The 18,923-nt window shown below is 43.0% G+C and overlaps 2 protein-coding genes across 2 annotated transcripts in view; both read left to right on the forward strand.

The window, feature by feature from the left end:
• Window positions 1-3,360: 3,360 nt before the first annotated feature.
• On the forward strand, window positions 3,361-6,420 carry LOC146522869 (tripartite motif-containing protein 16-like). Its single transcript, XM_085154067.1, has one exon. It carries the CDS (start codon window positions 3,404-3,406, stop codon window positions 5,102-5,104), a length of 1,701 nt encoding a protein of 566 aa, XP_085010193.1. The 5' UTR covers window positions 3,361-3,403; the 3' UTR covers window positions 5,105-6,420.
• Window positions 6,421-18,053: 11,633 nt separating this feature from the next.
• Window positions 18,054-18,923, forward strand: part of LOC146522870 (uncharacterized) — a 1,775-nt gene continuing 905 nt past the window's right edge. The window contains exon 1 of the mRNA XM_085154167.1: window positions 18,054-18,917. Within this exon, the coding sequence (XP_085010293.1) occupies window positions 18,069-18,917 (849 nt within the window). The 5' untranslated portion in view covers window positions 18,054-18,068. The remainder of the gene's footprint in view (window positions 18,918-18,923) is intronic.

Raw genomic sequence — 18,923 nt, forward strand, 5'->3', positions numbered from 1 at the left:
CCAAACAGGTTTTATTTCCCATAGGCAAGGTTCAGATAATGTTAGAAGGGCCCTCAATCTTCAGATTATGGCACAGGAAAGGGATACCTCTTCAATGTTCTTGAGCCTGGATGCGGAAAATGCCTTTGACCGGGTAGATTGGGACTTCCTGCAACAGACTCTCAGGCATATGGGCTTTAATGAGACTTTTATCTCATGGGTCCAAACACTATATAAAAACCCCAGGTCTCGGGTAAGGGTTAATGGTCACTGCTCTGACTTTTTCTCTCTAGGCCGTGGCACTAGACAGGGTGAAGTGTTATCGCCGTCCTTATTTGCTCTTAGTATTGAACCGTTAGCTGAACTGATCAGATCCAACCCTCTCATACAAGGAATTAGAGATGAAACCAATACACAACATAAGCTGTCACTTTTCGCAGATGATATTCTGCTATTTTTAGAGAATCCGGTCACCTCTGTCCCAGCCCTTCTGAGCAACCTTAACCTCTTAAGCCCCAACGCCCCCTGATACGGGGGCAAAAAGCAGGAGATCAGGTAGGCTTGGGGCTTAAGAGGTTAAAGATTATGGTACAGTGTCAGGTTATAAAATAAATACAAATAAATCTGAGGCGTTAATGATTGTTGGCAACTGGCCCACACAGCTAGATCATCTTGTATCTTTTAGACACTCCAGACAGGGCTTCGGATACTTGGGGGTAATTATTACTCCTAAAACCAATCAGCTACTTGCACTCAATTATGATCGGATGTTCAAAGAGATTAGGGGGGACTTGGACAGATGGAACTTACTCCCACTCATTTTTATGGGGAGGATTGAATGTATAAGGATGAATATTCTTCCACGCCTATTATTCCTATTTCAGCACCTACCCATTTTGATCCCTCAGTCTGCATTCAAATTATTAGAACGCATTACATCTAAATTTATCTGGCAGAATAAACGACCAAGGGTCAGACTCAAAGTGTTAATGTCTGAAAAGGAAAAAGGGGGCCTCAAGTTGCCTAACTTCAGAATGTACTATTGGGCAGCTCAATTAAAATCAATGGCTGTCTGGATTATTCGTGATTCAGAAATGCAGTGGGTATCTATGGAAGAGCATTCATTACCAGGTATCTCCCTTCGGAGTCTCCCATTTCTCAACCCACAATCACGGAAAAAGATTAAAATAACTAACCCATGGATCAAGCACACCTTAAAGATTTGGAACCAAGTGTTAAAAATGTTAAAAGGGAATTTGACCATGTCTCGAGCGGTTCCCATAAATGGAAATGTTGAGTTCCTTCCATCGTTGTCAGATCGGAGTTTTGAGAGGTGGGCGGAGAAAGGATTGATTACAGTCAATCAGCTGTTTGAAAAGAATGCTCTTAAACGTTTTGCCCAGCTAAGGGCTAAATACACTTTATCCCCAGGTGACCATTATAGATACTTACAGTTAAGGGACTACATTACAAAGCATAAAGACAGGGACAATATTAGAAGAGAACCAATCGGGTTGGAAAACCATTTTATAGAACTGCTTGAAAAGTCAGGTACATTGAAAAACCAAGTGTCTTTGATCTACCAGAAACTGCTGATTAACATATCTGATAATACCTATCATGTAAAAAAACAATGGGAAATGGAACTCAATATAATGTTGGATGATGTCACATGGGAGAGTGTCTGTTGTGGCTGCCATAGAGGGGTGGGTAGTCAAATGTGGAAGGAATTTGACTGGAAGGTTAAATTAAGATTTTTTAGAACTCCACCGAAAACCTTTCTATCCAAAAGTAGTGTCAGTGATAAATGTTGGAGAGGGTGTGGGTCTGTGGGGGACCAGATGCATATTTTTTGGGACTGTGTTTACATACAACAGTACTGGATGGATGTCAAGAACATTATACAAAACATATTGTCAGTCAACTTCCCAATGGATCCTCTGATCTTTTTGTTGGATATCTTTCCTGATGGTTTCTCCTATGAACAGCACTTTCTCCTGCATCTCCTCCTCATGACTGCAAGAAAAATGATAACAATTCACTGGCTCAAACCAGAAACACCCACAGTTGCCCAGTGGCTTCTGAAAACTAGACATGTCTATACGATGGAACGGATAACAGCTCAACTACAACTAAAAGTGCCAACCTTTGAGAAAAAATGGAGACTAATTATAAAATATCTTGAAAGGACACTCAAGCCTTAACATTGTTACATCTGTGCTTAGGTATTGGTATGTATGTATGTATGTATGTATGTATGTATGTATATGTATATGTGTATATATGTTTTTTTTCTTTTAAATTAAGTTTTTGAATAACCCCCACCATTATATGCAGCAGATTAGGTCTCAGGTCATGTTGTTGATGTGAATTGCCTTATTATTTATGGCAATAAAAGTTAAAAAAAAAAAAAAACCCCAAAAAAACAGATATTCACTTTTTCTTGAGCCACAAGCATGTCTGCAAGAAAAATGTCATCTTCTGCTCTCCCTTTGTCTCACTGAGCAGCCATTTCAACTCTACTACATTAGGAAGATAAACAAAAAGACCAAACAATAGATGTGGGGCTGGCAAAGGCACTTCCATGCTCACAAACAATTAGAGTGTTTTTGACAGTGAGAGACAGTAAAGTGAAGATAATAATTACCTGAAATCAGCAAGACTTCCAGAAGAGCTTTGGAAAGAAAGACAAGAGAGAGAAAGTGTGTGTTTATTAGTGTATAAGTGTTGGTGAAAGAGAAGTGCAGAGATAAGAATGGTTTGTGTTTGTATGAAGAAGGAACATGTGGCGGTAAAGGGGACAAATTGCTGCTCGCAACAGGTGGAAAAAGAGGAAAAAAACTTGTATTCTTATATAAAAAGCATGGTTATTTCTGTTGCGGCAATGATTATAAATGCAAAAACAAAACAAAATGCAAGATTTTTTTTGAGATATTTATTTTTTGCAGGAACACTGCTTTATATATGCTTTAATTAATGCAGCAGCCTCTGCTGTTCTGACAGTTACAAGTTTAGAAACTGGTCATGTGACTATAACCATGAGACATTTATGTCCAGAGTTCACTAATGTTGGACTTTTCATTTATTTATATAGAAGAAAGGGTTAACAAGTTTAAACGTTGAGGTGAACAGTAAATAAAATGGTTAAACACACATTATGGGTCTCAAACTGCTCCTCTTCCTGGAGTGAAGCACAGCCTGATAACCCTCCCTCTTCTTCCTGCTCTTAAACACAGCACCTCCTCTCTGTCCACGTGTTTCCTCGTTCCCTCCCCTTCAGATCTGCACTTTGAAGATGGGTGTAACCAACATGTGGTGACGTGTTCTGCATTCACTGCAGAAACATGTTGTTGAGATCAGAGATCAGAATAGTTTCAGTTTTAAGGAAGAGAAACTCGCACAGTCACTGACACTGAGAGGAGAAATGGCGCAGAAAGGAGTTCAGCTGGACCGAGAAACCTTCTCTTGTTCCATCTGTTTGGATCTACTGAAGGATCCGGTGACTACAACCTGTGGACACAGCTACTGCATGAACTGTATTAAAGGTTTCTGGGATGAAGAGGACAGGAAGGGAATCCACAGCTGCCCTCAGTGCAGGAAGACTTTCATATCGAGGCCTGTCCTGGAGAAAAACATCATGTTAGCAGCTTTAGTGGAGCAGCTGAAGAAGACTGGACTCCAAGCTGCTCCAGCTGATCACTGCTATGCTGGACCTGAAGATGTGGCCTGTGATGTCTGCACTGGGAGGAAGCTGAAAGCCATCAAGTCCTGTTTATCTTGTCCAGCCTCTTACTGTGAGAAACACCTCCAACCTCACTATGATGCAGCTCCATTAAAGAAACACAAGCTGGTGGCCCCCTCCAAGAAGCTCCAGGAGAACATCTGCTCTCGTCATGATGAGGTGATGAAGATTTTCTGTCGTACTGATCAGCAGAGTATCTGTTATCTCTGCTTGATGGATGAACATAAAGGCCATGAAACAGTCCCAGCTGCAGCAGAAAGGACTGAGAAGCAGAAGGAGCTCGAGGTGAGACGACTAAACATCCAGCAGAGAATCCAGGAGCGAGAGAAAGATGTGAAGCTGCTTCAACAGGAGGTGGAGGCCATCAATGGCTCTGCTGATAAAGCAGTGGAGGACAGTGAGAAGATGTTCACTGAGCTGATCCGTCTCCTCCAGAAAAGAAGCTCTGATGTGAAGCAGCAGGTCAGATCCCAGCAGGAAACTGAAGTGAGTCGAGTCAAAGAGCTTCAGGAGAAGCTGGAGCAGGAGATCGCTGAGCTGAAGAGGAAAGACGGCGAGCTGGAGCAGCTCTCACACACAGAGGATCACAACCAGTTTCTACACAACTACCCCTCACTGTCAGCACTCAGTGAGTCTACACACTCATCCAGCATCAATATTCGTCCTCTGAGCTACTTTGAGGATGTGACAGCAGCTGTGTCAGAGACCAGAGATAAACTACAGGACATTCTGAGAGAGGAATGGACAAACATCTCACTGACAGTCACTGAAGTGGATTTTTTACTGTCACCACCAGAGCCAAAGACCAGAGCTGGATTCTTAAAATATTCATGTGAAATCACACTGGATCCAAACACAGCACACAAATATCTGTTATTATCTGAGGGGAACAGAAAAGCAACATTTATGGAACAACAACAGTCTTATTCTGATCATCCAGACAGATTCACTGTATGTTCTCAGGTCCTGAGCAGAGAGCGTCTGACTGGACGTTGTTACTGGGAGGTGGAGTGGAGAGGGGAAATAGTTTTAGTAGCAGTCGCATACAAGGATATCGGGAGAGCAGGAAGCTCAGATAAATGTGGATTTGGATATATTGAGAAATCTTGGGCATTAAACTGTAACACAAACAATTTTCAATTTTGGCACAACAAAGTTCAAACTGTCCTCTCAGGTCCTCAGTCCTCCAGAGTAGGAGTGTACCTGGATCACAGAGCAGGTATTCTGTCTTTCTACAGCGTCTCTGAAACCATGACTCTCCTCCACAGAGTCCAGACCACATTCACTCAGCCGCTCTATGCTGGAGTTCGGCTTTTATATCATGGAGACACTGCAGAGTTGATTAAAGTCAAACAGAGAAGACAGGTTCATGTTGATCCCTGACCATTATATGTACTTGTGTAGTTTCTAAATGAGGCTTTACATTTTAGAAGCTGAGAAGTTCAGTGGTCCATTGATGTGTGAAAATAATATTGCACTGATTCAAACTGTACTTACATTTATATACCTTACATCAATATAAATCTGAATTTGTTCTTATGGCTGATAATCATGTGAGTTTAAATGATACTACTCTTCATATTCAGCATGTTTGAAATCTGTCATCAGTCTGGTTAGTGGTTTTATTCTGTAGTTGCTGTAGTGGGTTGTCAAATGCAACAATATATTGGAGCTGCAGTGATTCATCAGTTAGTCAATGATTAGAGAATTGATTGTTTTATCATTATTTTAGTCACATTTAAAGCTGGTTCCAGTTTCTGAAATGTGAAGATTGTTGATTTTCTTGATCATATATGACTGTAAACTTAATGTCTTTGAGGTTTGAACTTTTAAAATGCAACAAAAAATTAAATCCTTGAGGTTTTTGATATTATATTATCATTATTATTATTATTATTGTATCTACAGTGATGACATTTAATGTCTTTTTGAGATGAAAAGCTTGATCACACTCAGTTATTTATACATTTAAATATAAAAAAACAAATCAGTGTTCCCCAACCCCCGGGCCCCAGACTGGTACCAGGCAGCAAGAGAAGAAAACATTTTTTTGTACCGATACTGGTTTTATTTTGTTGTATTTATCCACAACACCTTAATAGCCGGTCGTTTACACACAAAAGGTTGGGGACTGTTGAACTAAATGATACAGGCCTGTATATTGTAGAGGATAGACATGTTTCTTTGCTCTGAGCTGTGTCTGGCAGGCAGAGCGTCTCCACAAATCTGATGCTTCTGATTTGGAGAAAAGGAGCTGAGGGAGACACCTGGTGGACAAAAACAGACATGACAGGAAGAAAGACTAAAGTGCAGAGTGGAGACAAACAGCTGCAAATACTTGTTGGAAAGGATTGTCATGCTTCAGAAAAACACAGAGCACACACTCTAACAGTCCTTTATTTGCACTGAAGGAGACACGTGAAGAAACCAAATCACACAATAATGAAGTGAACACATTTATAGCCAGTGTTCAAGATGATGGATAGAAATGAAAATCATGGAGCATTTATGCATTTTTAGGTCTGTCTTACAGCAGAAGCAGCATTTACATGAACTCACAGGCCTTTTTCCACTGAACACTCTCTTCTTCATCACTTCATCTTCCTCTTCTGACTGATGCTGAGCTCCAACCCTTTTTACCTCCTGGAGATTCATATTCACTGAAATTTTACTCATGACTCAGAAACTGTTCAGTTATTCTTCATTTATTAGTCTATTTATCAGGAACCTCTGTTGATTTTACATGTAAAGGATTTTCCTTCTATCACTGAACCTTTTAAGGGTTTTCTCATCATAGTTTTGGGGAGTTTTTAATTAGATTTACAGTTTCAGAATAACTTTGTGATGTCAGATTAGAAAGTCTGTGTCCAACCCTGGTCTTTGATCAGATGTTTGATCCCTGCAGGGTTGGATTTTTTATATGAATGTTGAATTTGTTGTTTTGGAACTGAGTTCGATTTTTATTGATGGATGATTCGTTGTAAAAAGTGGATCTACCAACAGTTTCTTTCTTTGTTATTAACCAGCAAGTAGACTTTTTCCCAGAAATAGAGTTTTGATTAGTGGAATCGACAAACAGTTTCTGGCTGATTTGGCTGATATGGGTGAATATTGTGCAGATAATGATAATGTGAGACACTTACTGACATGTACAGATGGATTTTCTAAGTATGCATGCAGGTGTCTTCAAACCAAGGCAGGAGCATCTGTTGCATCTGCTTTTGAGGATGAGTGAGGGACGTGTACCTGTTAAACTTCCAACAGATGAAGGCGAGGAGTTTAATAATAAACATTTCCATCAACTGATGGTTCAGTTTAATATCACACATTGATTAAACCAAGTTTTGTGGAACGTTTTAACAGAAGCTTTAAGGACCTGTATGTCAGTACACGTTTGTTTGATTTGAATGAAAACTTGATTTATAGCAGGGATCATGAAGGTCGAGGCGAGACATGGAGGGAATGACATGGGAGCAGGACTCACTGTCTTCTTTGTATTAAATGCTGAAGCAAAGCTACAGAGAGGGGCGTTTCTCCAGGATTGCGGTGGAGTGAGGAAAAGAACAACATGTCTGAGGTGAGTTTCTGGACTTACACTAGGAAAATAAAAAAAATGGCTCTATTTTCTGTTGCCTACATTGTAGAAGGTGACTTTGTCTCTAAACAGGAAAATGGGCAGTCAGGGGTTAAAGTGGATTCAGCAGGTGGAGGAACCCTAAAATCAGTTGCTCAGTGTGGGGAAAACATTCACGACTCAGTATAATTACTGCTGAGAGCTCCAGTAGATTTTCTGAATGAACAGGCTGTGATCAGCTGACCTGCTGCTCTTTGTGGATTTACACAAGTGAATTCAACCAGATGTCAGCAAATGTTTCATTAGTTGAACTGATTTCCATCCTCTACACTGACAGTCAACTGTTCATGCTCTTTTTATTAGACACTATTCAGCTGGTATGAAGGTGAAATTCAGTGAATGAATCTATTCAATTCAATGTCAATTCAATTTTATTTATATAGTGCCAAATCACAACAAAAGTCGCCTCAAGGCACTTCATAGATACAGAGAAAAACCCAACAATCATATGACCCCCTATGAGCAAGCACTTTGGCGACAGTGGGAAGGAAAAACTCCCTTTTAACAGGAAGAAACCTCCGGCAGAACCAGGCTCAGGGAGGGGCGGGACCATCTGCTGTGATTGATTGGGGTGAGAGAAGGAAGACAGGATAAAGACATGCTGTGGAAGAGAGACAGAGGTTAATAACAGATACGATTCAATACAGAGAGGTCTGTTAATACATAGTGAGTGAGAAAGGTGACTGGAAAGGAAAAACTCAATGCATCATGGGAAATCCCCCAGCAGCCTACAACTATTGCAGCATAACTAAGGGAGGATTCAGGGTCACCTGGTCCAGCCCTAACTCTATGCTTTAGCAAAAAGGAAAGTTTTAAGCCTAATCTTAAAAGTAGAGATAGTGTCTGTCTCCCGAATCCAAACTGGAAGCTGGTTCCACAGAAGAGGGGCCTGAAAACTGAAGGCTCTCCCTCCCATTCTACTTTTAAATACTCTAGGAACAACAAGTAGGCCTGCAGAGCGAGCAAAGTGCTCTAATAGGGTGATATGGTACTACAAGGTCATTAAGATAAGATGGGGCCTGATTATTTAAGACCTTGTATGTGAGGAGCAGGATTTTGAATTCAATTCTGGATTTAACAGGAAGCCAATGAAGGGAAGCCAAAACAGGAGAAATATGCTCTCTCTTTCTAGTCCCTGTCAGTACTCTTGCTGCAGCATTTTGGATTAGCTGAAGGCTTTTCAGTGAATCTAAGCATCATCAGCTTAACTTCAAATTCATCTCTGCTACACTTGATGTAACCAAACTCTGAGCATGAAACCACAGCCACTGTGCAGCAGTCAAACACTGTTCTTTACTTTAAATCCATCAAAGTGCTCGCAGTGACAAAATAATAACTCCCCTTAAAGGTGTTAAACCTAAAGTAATGAAGGTCTCCTAAAGGTCTCTTAGTATTAGACTCTTGCCATTTCTGTGCCTTCATTCTAATGTGTACACTCTGTGTTTAGTTCCCCTGGATGTGGCCCTGTTTTCCCGGAGCAGATCCTTAGTTGTGAATGATTGGAGAGTGGCTATAGCGAGCAGTGAGTGAGCGAAGAGAAGCTTTTCCTGTCCTCCCCACCTTGGATTTCCTGCAGCCTGGACCCCGTCACACTTGTATATAGCACAATTCCCTGCACTGTCTGTACATATACCTGGTGTAATAAACCCCACTATTTCTCCTCAAAGTGAAGAGTCCTGCGTGTGAGTCCTCAGTGAACGGTGACATCATTCGTTTTTTTTTTTTCGCCTGTCCCATTTGGTTCTTTAGCCGTCAGAATTGTTGTCTGAAGACCAACAAGGATACCCAATGGATTTATTTTGCCAAATGGATCATCATGGCATTGCCGTATTGGTCCATTTGATCGACCTTTGTTTTTATTATTTATTTTATTTTCAGTTGTTACAGACGGGACAGACATGAGTGAGGGATAGGAAAGGGAGAAAGAAAGAGGAAGGAAAAGAAAAACAGAAGGGGAGAGGGACAGTGAGAAAGGGGGGAAGAAAAAATATCTCCGGGATCACCTGTTGAGAGAAAAAGAATAGAAAACAAGCAAAAAAAAACAAAACAATGCAACATACTATACACAACACCATCGCATTAATCTAGCTAAGTGTAAACAGCAGTAAATACTAAATATTGAATGTTGTTGTGCAGCACGCAGGACAGACAGCGCACAATGTGCTTTGAAGTAGCAGCCAAGAAAGGTGTGATTTAAGTCTACGAACAGTGAACACCCATGTGCACACCTGTGTGGATCGGGGCGCTTGTATTCAAATGGTTTCCCCATGTAATGGTCTGCTAGAGGATGTAGAGAGCCATAGCCCCGTCCCCCAGGGCATGAAGCAGGCATGGAGGAGATCCAGGCCCCAGACATCCAGAGGCCCCAGAGTGCAAGAGCCCAAGGAGGACCACCGGAGGGGCATCCGTGCCACCTTCATGGGAAGGGCTGAGGATCCCCAGATGAGGGGTCACCCAGTAGCCACCGGGCAGAAGCTAGAGGGGGCTGCACCGGCATGCCCGCCGGCTCCGCCGGCAGCCAGCTGTGCCAGAGTGAACCGAGCCGCAGGCACAGAGGCCGGAGGCCCGAGGGCCCCCCGCGCCCCGGAAGAGGCCTGACCGAGCAGCAGGCGCCAGGCCCCGCCAAGTAGCCACCGGGAGTGAGCTGGCACATGACCTGAACGCCCAGCCCTGGACACCAAGAACCAACAATGCACCGACCCCTGAGGACATCAGTCACCGGCAGGGAGTGTGGTGAGGGGAGATAGGCCTCCACACTTTGGAGGGCCTTGGAGTTCCCAGAGAGGTGGAGTCTAAGACCCGACCTGACATATAGACACAGACAAACAGGCACACACAGACACAGACATGCATTCCCACCCTCATGCACACATATACAAACACTCAGCACTCACCCAACGTAGGAATAAACGTAAATGGACATGTACACACAATCACACTCCCCAAACATACTCTATACCCCGGGTCCAGGTATCCTCACCCCCAGAGATGGAAACGGCACCCAGACCCAAGAGATGTTACCCTTCCCTCCGGGGTGGAGGCAAGCAGACCGCCCCAGGCTCCGCAGCAGCAGGGAGGCCAATCGGACAGCCAGCATCTCTTCCCAGCCCCCCCGCCCCGATGGCTAGCAGAGAACGGGGGTGTGTTAAGACCCCATACCTCCCTCCTCCCGCTCAAGTGTAGTGTTGCTGCGTGTTGCTCTAAAGTGTATTTAAAACAAGGGAGAGCATGGTGCTGCTGCCAGAGAGCAGCAGGTGTTAGCACGGCCCCTCCCGAGAACCCTCAATGTCTACATGGATTTAAAATTGAGAGGTGGGCACCGGCGCCAGAGGTAGGTTTGAATACACAGACCGTCTACTGGACGCCGTTAACGTGACATCATTAGTACAGTAGCAAAGTATTTGTACTTCATTACTTCCTTCCTCATGCTGTAACCCTCGATTTCATTTGGTGTGTTTTTCCATTTGATGAGATGCAGCTTTCCACACCATCTTTTCAAGGCCCTATTGCTGATCACCACACTGTGTTTATGTGCTAAAAGAGAAATCATTTCCTGCATTGAGACTAAACGGATTCTGAAGCACAATTACATTGACTCAGAGGGTATAGCAACTGTTGCAGTTTGTCTTGAAACAACTGTAATCTCCACATTTGGACTTTTTTCTCAATTGAATTACGATTTTAATCTCAAAATTGAAACTTTATTTTCAATGTTATCTATAATAGTTTTTCTTAATGTGGCCGTAATACTCATTCATACAGCAACATTGCCAGCAAACTGAAATTGGAAAAAAAGATGTAAGCAAAAAAAAAAAAAAAAAAAAGAACCCACACAATGATGTAGGTTTCAAAACTTAGTTAAAAATAGAAAAAAAAAAAATATTCGCACATTTATGGTTTCAATTCACCTTTTTTTTCCCTCTCCAACGTCAGGTCCATAACCAACAAAATCGACGAACTCAGATTACAGATTGCAGTCAACAAGTGTGTACGGGACAGCAGCATAATATTACTCACAGAGACTTGGCTGCAGCCATCAATTACGGACTCGGCTATTGAGCTAGCAGGCCGCACGGTCCACCGTCACGACAGGAACGGCCACTCCGGTAAGATCAAAGGAGGGGGTTTATGCATCTACACCAATGACAGCTGGTGCAAAAACACAAAGACTGTAGACAGCCATTGTTCCCCGGATTTGGAATATTTGACTGTGAAGTGCAGACCCGTCTACATACCTCGCGAGTTTACTGTTGTCATGGTAACGGCCATGTATCTACCACCCGATGCTAATGCTAACTCGGCCATGGAGGAGCTGCACAAGACAATAAGCAACCAGCAGAACTCCCATCCAAACGCAGTGCACACATCTTGGAGAACAGTACGGTTGGCTGCACAAGCACACTTGGGGGAAGGGCATGTGAAGCTGCCCGTTCTGTGATGAGGATGCTGTCTCCAATAGTGTGGATGTCTTTGACTTTACAGACAGCTATATGTTCTTTCCCAGCTGGAATGACCAGTGGGCCAGGACCAGTCCACTTAACGTTAGCTACTGGACTGTCATCATCCTTGGCAGACTCAGACATAATAGTCGGTAGGTTCTGAGGCTGCTGAACCTTCACTTTGGCAGAGCAAACATTCTCCACCCTCACTTTCTTTCCAGTTGCAGAAATGGGTCTGATTTTATGAACATTGGTGCCCACCAAGACAGGTATGGTATCTGAGCACCGAGGGTCTGGGCACACCAAAGCGAGGACTGGGATAGTCTCAACTTTCTCTCGTGTTTCTTCAGGGAATTCCAATTCAATTTGAATGTACCCCCTGTAAGGATAGCTGGTCTCTGATTCACTTAGGCCCCAAATATCTAGGCCCGTAACAGAGCGTAAAGGCACATGAGACAAGTGTTTTGAATACCAGCTGTCAAAAATGATGGTCACCTGAGAGCCACTGTCTAAGAGAGCAGTGCAAGGTACACCATCTACCTTCACACCGGCTATGGAGGGTGGCCCTACCAGTCCTTCAGGGAAACTAGGCGTCCTGACATTGACAACACTCCGGTTAACACCTACATTGGTGGTGTTCGGTTCTTTTGCAGAACTGGGAGTTTTATTACTTTCTCCCTGCTTCCGTTGAGCCTAAATGAATTTCTGTATCACTTTAGGGTAGTTTTCTGGAGCCTTACACTTGGTAGAGATGTGCCCATCCTCCCCGCAGCAATAACAGAAAAAGTGACTGGGATCTCTGAGTGTTCTTGCTCCCCGCTGAAGGTGCGTGGGAGAACCATGGTGCCTGGGCGAGGGCACCGCAACCCCTGTGCTGGGGTTGACTGACATGACAGAGATCTGTTTTCTTAGCTTCACCACTTCTTTCTTTAACGCTTGGAGGTTTTTGTCTTCTCCCAAGCCGTCTGCTTCAGCATACTCTGTGGATGCTGCCCCAGGTGAATGGACACCTGGCACCCCTGCAGCAGTGGTGAGCTCATTGACTTGGGTTTTCAGACCTTGTATCTCAAGTCTGAGATTTTCCACGTGTGCCCCTGTGGGTACAGTAGCGCTTTTGACATGCACGACTTTGTTGAGGTTAAGTCTGCGCCGAGAAGCTTCATGCTCCTCTTCAATGCGGACCTCATTTAACAGCTGCAGAAAGGTAGGGGGATTATCTTTTCGTTCCCTTAAACGCAAACTTAACAGCATCAGGTCAGACCCTGTTGCACCTTTAATGAGCTGATCAATACGTGCTTTGTCTATGAGGGCAGGAGACAGACCTCCCTTTTTGACCACCTTGCTCAGAGATCTCTCCATTCTTCTCAGAAACTCAGAAAGTTTCTCCCCTCTGTGTTGACATAGCATTCGGAAGGCAAAATAGACTTCCTCTCCTGTTTCTGGTGTGTCAAAAGTATTCTCAATCACATCAATGTATTCTTGAGGTGTTGCTTCAGGGTTATTAAATCGTACAGCCTGTAAAATCTCCAACGCAGGACCCTTTACACTTTCCATTATCCTGATTTTCTTCTCTCTGTCAGGCCGATCATATTCCTCTATCATCAGTCGAGCCTGTAGTATCCAGTTCTCCAACTGCTCCTCTCCTGGGGGTGTGGGAACAACTCCTGAGAAGGTGCGCAACCTCCTGTAGCTGCTATTGTCACTGGCAGGCTTAGAGGTATTTTGCAGAAGGTCTCCAACAGCTCTGATGATTGCTTCAGGAGTGGAGGCCTGAAGTGTGGCGGCAGGTCCCAAATCAGTTTGAGGTGCCTGCCAGTCATCTGCAACCAGCTGGTCAACTGAATCATCTTCCTCCTCTAAGTGGCCGATGATTCTCCAGGGTGAATTGCTGCCATCAGCTAGAATGTCCAGAGGAATGGCTTTAGTGTTTACCTTTTCTCTGCATTCACACAGTACGGTCAAACACTTGCTCTGAGGATCATACATACGTCCTCTAACCTTCACACGTCCAAGAACTTTAATGGATTGCAGAGTTCTTTCTATGGCTTCAATCTCTGTGTCCTCGGGAACATCTTTAAGTAGTATGGCATGCGAAGGGCTAAGGCCTTCTCCTTTACACCAGTGCCGTAACTGAGCCATTTCTTGGTGCTGGGTGCGTGTGAATCTTACTGTATGTGTATAGTGTAACACAATACCAAACACAAACTGATTTTGCTCTGCTGTAACTTACTACAACTTCAAATCACTCTCTCTTTAAGGGTTGTCTGGGTCACAAGTTAATACTACTTACTACCAGTCTTTATCCCAGCGGTGCCTCCATTTTATGTAGCACCCCACCCGTGATACTGAGTCTAAATCCACTTACCTCAGTTTGGACTCCCCTAGGCGGGGTGGTAGGTTCGTTACAGCCTAGATACCAACAAATGGTTCTGGTATAGACAGGAATCAGGGAAACTATCAGTAAACCTTTGCCTGCAAGTTAGACTTAACCAGTAGTAAAAGAATCAACCCCAGACAACTCGTTAACACAAACCAAACGTTTACTGAATGTAAGGGCTGGCAAAAGTAATGTACAACACACCCTTTTCTTAACTCAATTCAAATGATATCCAGCTTCATAAACAAATGAAACATGCTGTGTAAATGAAATAATTCCCTTTGAAATTATGTTAACACAAATTATGTTATCACCTCTTGGTAAGTGACTCACTAATATACACTCAAAAATATGCTATATAAATCCACTAGATACACAATATTCACACATGGGCCCCACACACACTCACATTCACACTTGTTGCAGGCCTGTTTGCTGCTCACGGCGGACGATGGAGAAAAATCTTCTTCTCCCCAGTAAGAGCACGAAAGTCCAACTTACAGTCCAGTTGCTCGGTAGGTTGCCGTTCACCAGTCCAAAATAAATCCACTCTCCGCTCTCCCTGCGGACCGATGCTGTCTCTGCTAGAGCGCGTTAGCCAGTCACTGTCCAGCTCCCCGACAGTCCATCGCGGCTGCCTCCGTGGCGCAGCCAAGCAGTCCGGGCTAACCTTTAGCCTCGGCGGTCGTAGCTGGAAACAGTTTTTTCACGGTGGTGCAACCGTTGAAACAAAGAGTCACTTCGCCCGCACTCCGTTGCAAAGCTCTCGCACGGTTAACTTTCTAGACACGCACTCTCTTGTGCTAGTTAACCTCAGTAAACTAGCCGAGTCTCTCACATTTGTTCAGCTAACCTCGTACATCTCTCCATGCCGTTCTCCTTTCCTCCTTCATTGCAACAGATCACAGGTCCCGTTCTATGCTACCTTCACGGGCCTCCAGAAAATTAGAACTCTGAACAATACTTTAACTCTCTTCAGGGTTACATACCATAAAATAATACTTTATGATTAACATAACAGTTTCATTGTTCTAATTACCTGTATTTACCTTGTGACATATTACAGGGCAAATTACATTCAGGGTACAGTTGCATCACATAATATTAACTATAAACACCTTATGTTACCGTGGCATTTAAGTCGATGGGAATTATGACTATCTACTCCCAAATTCCCATCCGGGCTACATACATTTTCAAACATGTCTTTTCCTATCGTTGTACCGTGCATCGATTTAACGTCCAATATTTCCTCTAAAACGGGCATATTGGAGTTCACTTCACGGATGAAGATGGCCAGCTGTGTAATGTCCATCATGTCTGTACTTTTATCCACAGCAAGAGAGTATGCTATAAAGTATTTGCTTCTTTCACTCATCTCTGTTCTTAAATCAGTGGTCATCTCACAAACCCGATCAGCAACCGTATTTCTACTCAAGCTCACATTTGCCAATATCTGCATTTTGTCTGGACACAAGACGTCGCGCACCTTCATCATGCAGCTCTTCAGAAACTCTCCCTCAGTAAATGGCCCGGCTGATTTGACTATCTCCTCTGCTTCCACAACAGCTTCACTTTGTGATTTTGCTCTGGTGAAAAAACATCGGCTGAAATGTCAGATTCTTCTGTAGCTCTTCTACTTTCTGTATGAGAACTGTGACTACATGGAAGGAGGTAAAGACGATCGGGTAAAGACTGAAAGAAGGCACACAGACTAAATACACACAAAGGAGATTAGGGAAAGTGGAAACACATGAGGAAACAGCTGACACAAATTAGCATAATGACACCGCAGGGGAAGTGAAACTAAAACACGCACACACACGGCAAGCTTGTCAACATAGGAAACACGGACGAGATGATTCTACAAGAGAGACTTAAACACAAGCATACTGAAAGTAAAAGACAGAACGTATAATACTGTGAACAAGAACAGACACAAGGGAGGAAAGAGAAAAATATATATTGATTACAGAAATAATACAGAATGGCCTCCTCGTGATTTAAGGCAATTTTACATTTCTACAGCAGATGTTTTTTACATTGTGTTATTGTATAAAAGTTATTACATAATAAACAGAAATCACCATGTCTAACAAGTCTCGATCAAAGCAGTGAGAATAAGACGAGACTTTGTTAAGTGGGGTTTTTGTAAAGCAGGTATTAATGACAGAGAAGATTTTGAGCTTAAAGTTCAGTCACTTTAAAAATAATGATGGGAACTTTGCTGCTTCACACTCAGTTTCTACTTGATATCTTTTGATTGTCTGAGCACTAAAGTTACTGAGATTCAAGTGAACATCTCATGATGTGTTTTCAGTGCTCTAGTCTGACAGTAAAAGTATATTTCAAACACATGAAGTCAATCACTTATGTAACAGATTCATCCACTAGTCCTAACAGCATCATTTAAAACATTTCAATAGAAAATGTTTTAAAAACAGAGACTATTATCTTCAACACAGACCAGAATACAGGAGGGATATGCACTATAAGCCCAACCCAGTGTGAGGGTCCATGTTTCCACACTGAGTAAATAAATACAGTACTATATGCTGCTCAGCTAATAGAAACTGAATTTAGTTTAAAATACACTTAATGACAAAAGATACTTGACTGTTGATTTGGTTTAGCATTAATAATCTTGGAGGTTAGACGACCTCTGGAAGATGGACTAGCTTTAGATGAAAACCGTTTTTGTGTCTCTCCTCTTCTGCTTCTTTTTAACAGCGGACGTCCTTCAGGATCTCTCTCCACCCAACCAACATGGAGTCTACTGCCTTTAGCAGATGCTGTTCTGCACTTAGTTTCCTTTGCCTTTCGTGATAAAAAGTGACCACTGCATGAGAACCATGAAATACTCTTCAGACTATTACACAAATTTCACTCTGGAATTCACAATGTTTAGTTTCATAAGTATTATATGTCTAAATTATATAAAACAGATATTCACTTTTTCTTGAGCCACAAGCATGTCTGCAAGAAAAATGTCATCTTCTGCTCTCCCTTTGTCTCACTGAGCAGCCATTTCAACTCTACTACATTAGGAAGATAAACAAAAAGACCAAACAATAGATGTGGGGCTGGCAAAGGCACTTCCATGCTCACAAACAATTAGAGTGTTTTTGACAGTGAGAGACAGTAAAGTGAAGATAATAATTACCTGAAATCAGCAAGACTTCCAGAAGAGCTTTGGAAAGAAAGACGAGAGAGAGAAAGTGTGTGTTTGTTAGTGTATAAGTGTTGGTGAAAGAGAAGTGCAGAGATAAGAATGGTTTGTGTTTGTATGAAGAAGGAACATGTGGCGGTAAAGGGGACAAAGTGCTGCTCGCAACAGGTGGAAAAAGAGGAAAAAACTTGTATTCTTATATAAAAAGCATGGTTATTTCTGTTGCAGCAGTGATTATAAATGCAAAAACAAAACAAAGTGCAAGAATTTTTTTTGAGATATTTATTTTTTGCAGGAACACTGCTTTATATATGCTTTAATTAATGCAGCAGCCTCTGCTGTTCTGACAGTTACAAGTTTAGAATCTGGTCATGTGACTATAACCATGAGACATTTATGTCCAGAGTTCACTAATGTTGGACTTTTCATTTATTTATATAGAAGAAAGGGTTAACAAGTTTAAACGTTGAGGTGAGCAGTAAATAAAATGGTTAAACAAACTGCTCCTCTTCCTGGAGTGAAGCACAGCCTGATAACCCTCCCTCTTCTTCCTGCTCTTAAACACAGCACCTCCTCTCTGTCCACGTGTTTCCTCGTTCCCTCCCCTTCAGATCTGCACTTTGAAGATGGGTGTAACCAACATGTGGTGACGTGTTGTTGTTGAGATCAGAGCTCAGACTAGTTTCAGTTTTAAGGAAGAGAAACTCACACAGTCACTGAGAGGAGAAATGGCGCAGAAAGGAGTTCAGCTGGACCGAGAAACCTTTTCTTGTTCCATCTGTTTGGATCTACTGAAGGATCCGGTGACTACAACCTGTGGACACAGCTACTGTATGAACTGTATTAAAGGTTTCTGGGATGAAGAGGACAGGAAGGGAATCCACAGCTGCCCTCAGTGCAGGAAGACTTTCACACCGAGGCCTGTCCTGGAGAAAAACACCATGTTAGCAGCTTTAGTGGAGCAGCTGAAGAAGACTGGACTCCAAGCTGCTCCAGCTGATCACTGCTATGCTGGACCTGAAGATGTGGCCTGTGATGTCTGCACTGGGAGGAAGCTGAAAGCCATCAAGTCCTGTTTATCTTGTCCAGCCTCTTACTGTGAGAAACACCTACAACCTCACTATGATGCAGCTCCATTAAAGAAACACAAGCTGGTGGCCCCCTCCAAGAAGCTCCAGGAGAACATCTGCTCTCGTCATGATGAGGTGATGAAGATTTTCTGTCGTACTGATCAGCAGAGTATCTGTTATCTCTGCACAATGGATGAACATAAAGGCCATGAAACAGTCCCAGCTGCAGCAGAAAGGACTGAGAAGCAGAAGGAGCTCGAGGTGAGACGACTAAACATCCAGCAGAGAATCCAGGAGCGAGAGAAAGATGTGAAGCTGCTTCAACAGGAGGTGGAGGCCATCAATGGCTCTGCTGATAAAGCAGTGGAGGACAGTGAGAAGATGTTCACTGAGCTGATCCGTCTCATCCAGAAAAGAAGCTCTGATGTGAAGCAGCAGGTCAGATCCCAGCAGGAAACTGAAGTGAGTCGAGTCAAAGAGCTTCAGGAGAAGCTGGAGCAGGAGATCGCTGAG

Source organism: Neolamprologus multifasciatus, chromosome 3, assembly GCF_963576455.1.
Source record: "Neolamprologus multifasciatus chromosome 3, fNeoMul1.2, whole genome shotgun sequence".
NCBI classification, from domain to species: domain Eukaryota; kingdom Metazoa; phylum Chordata; class Actinopteri; order Cichliformes; family Cichlidae; genus Neolamprologus; species Neolamprologus multifasciatus.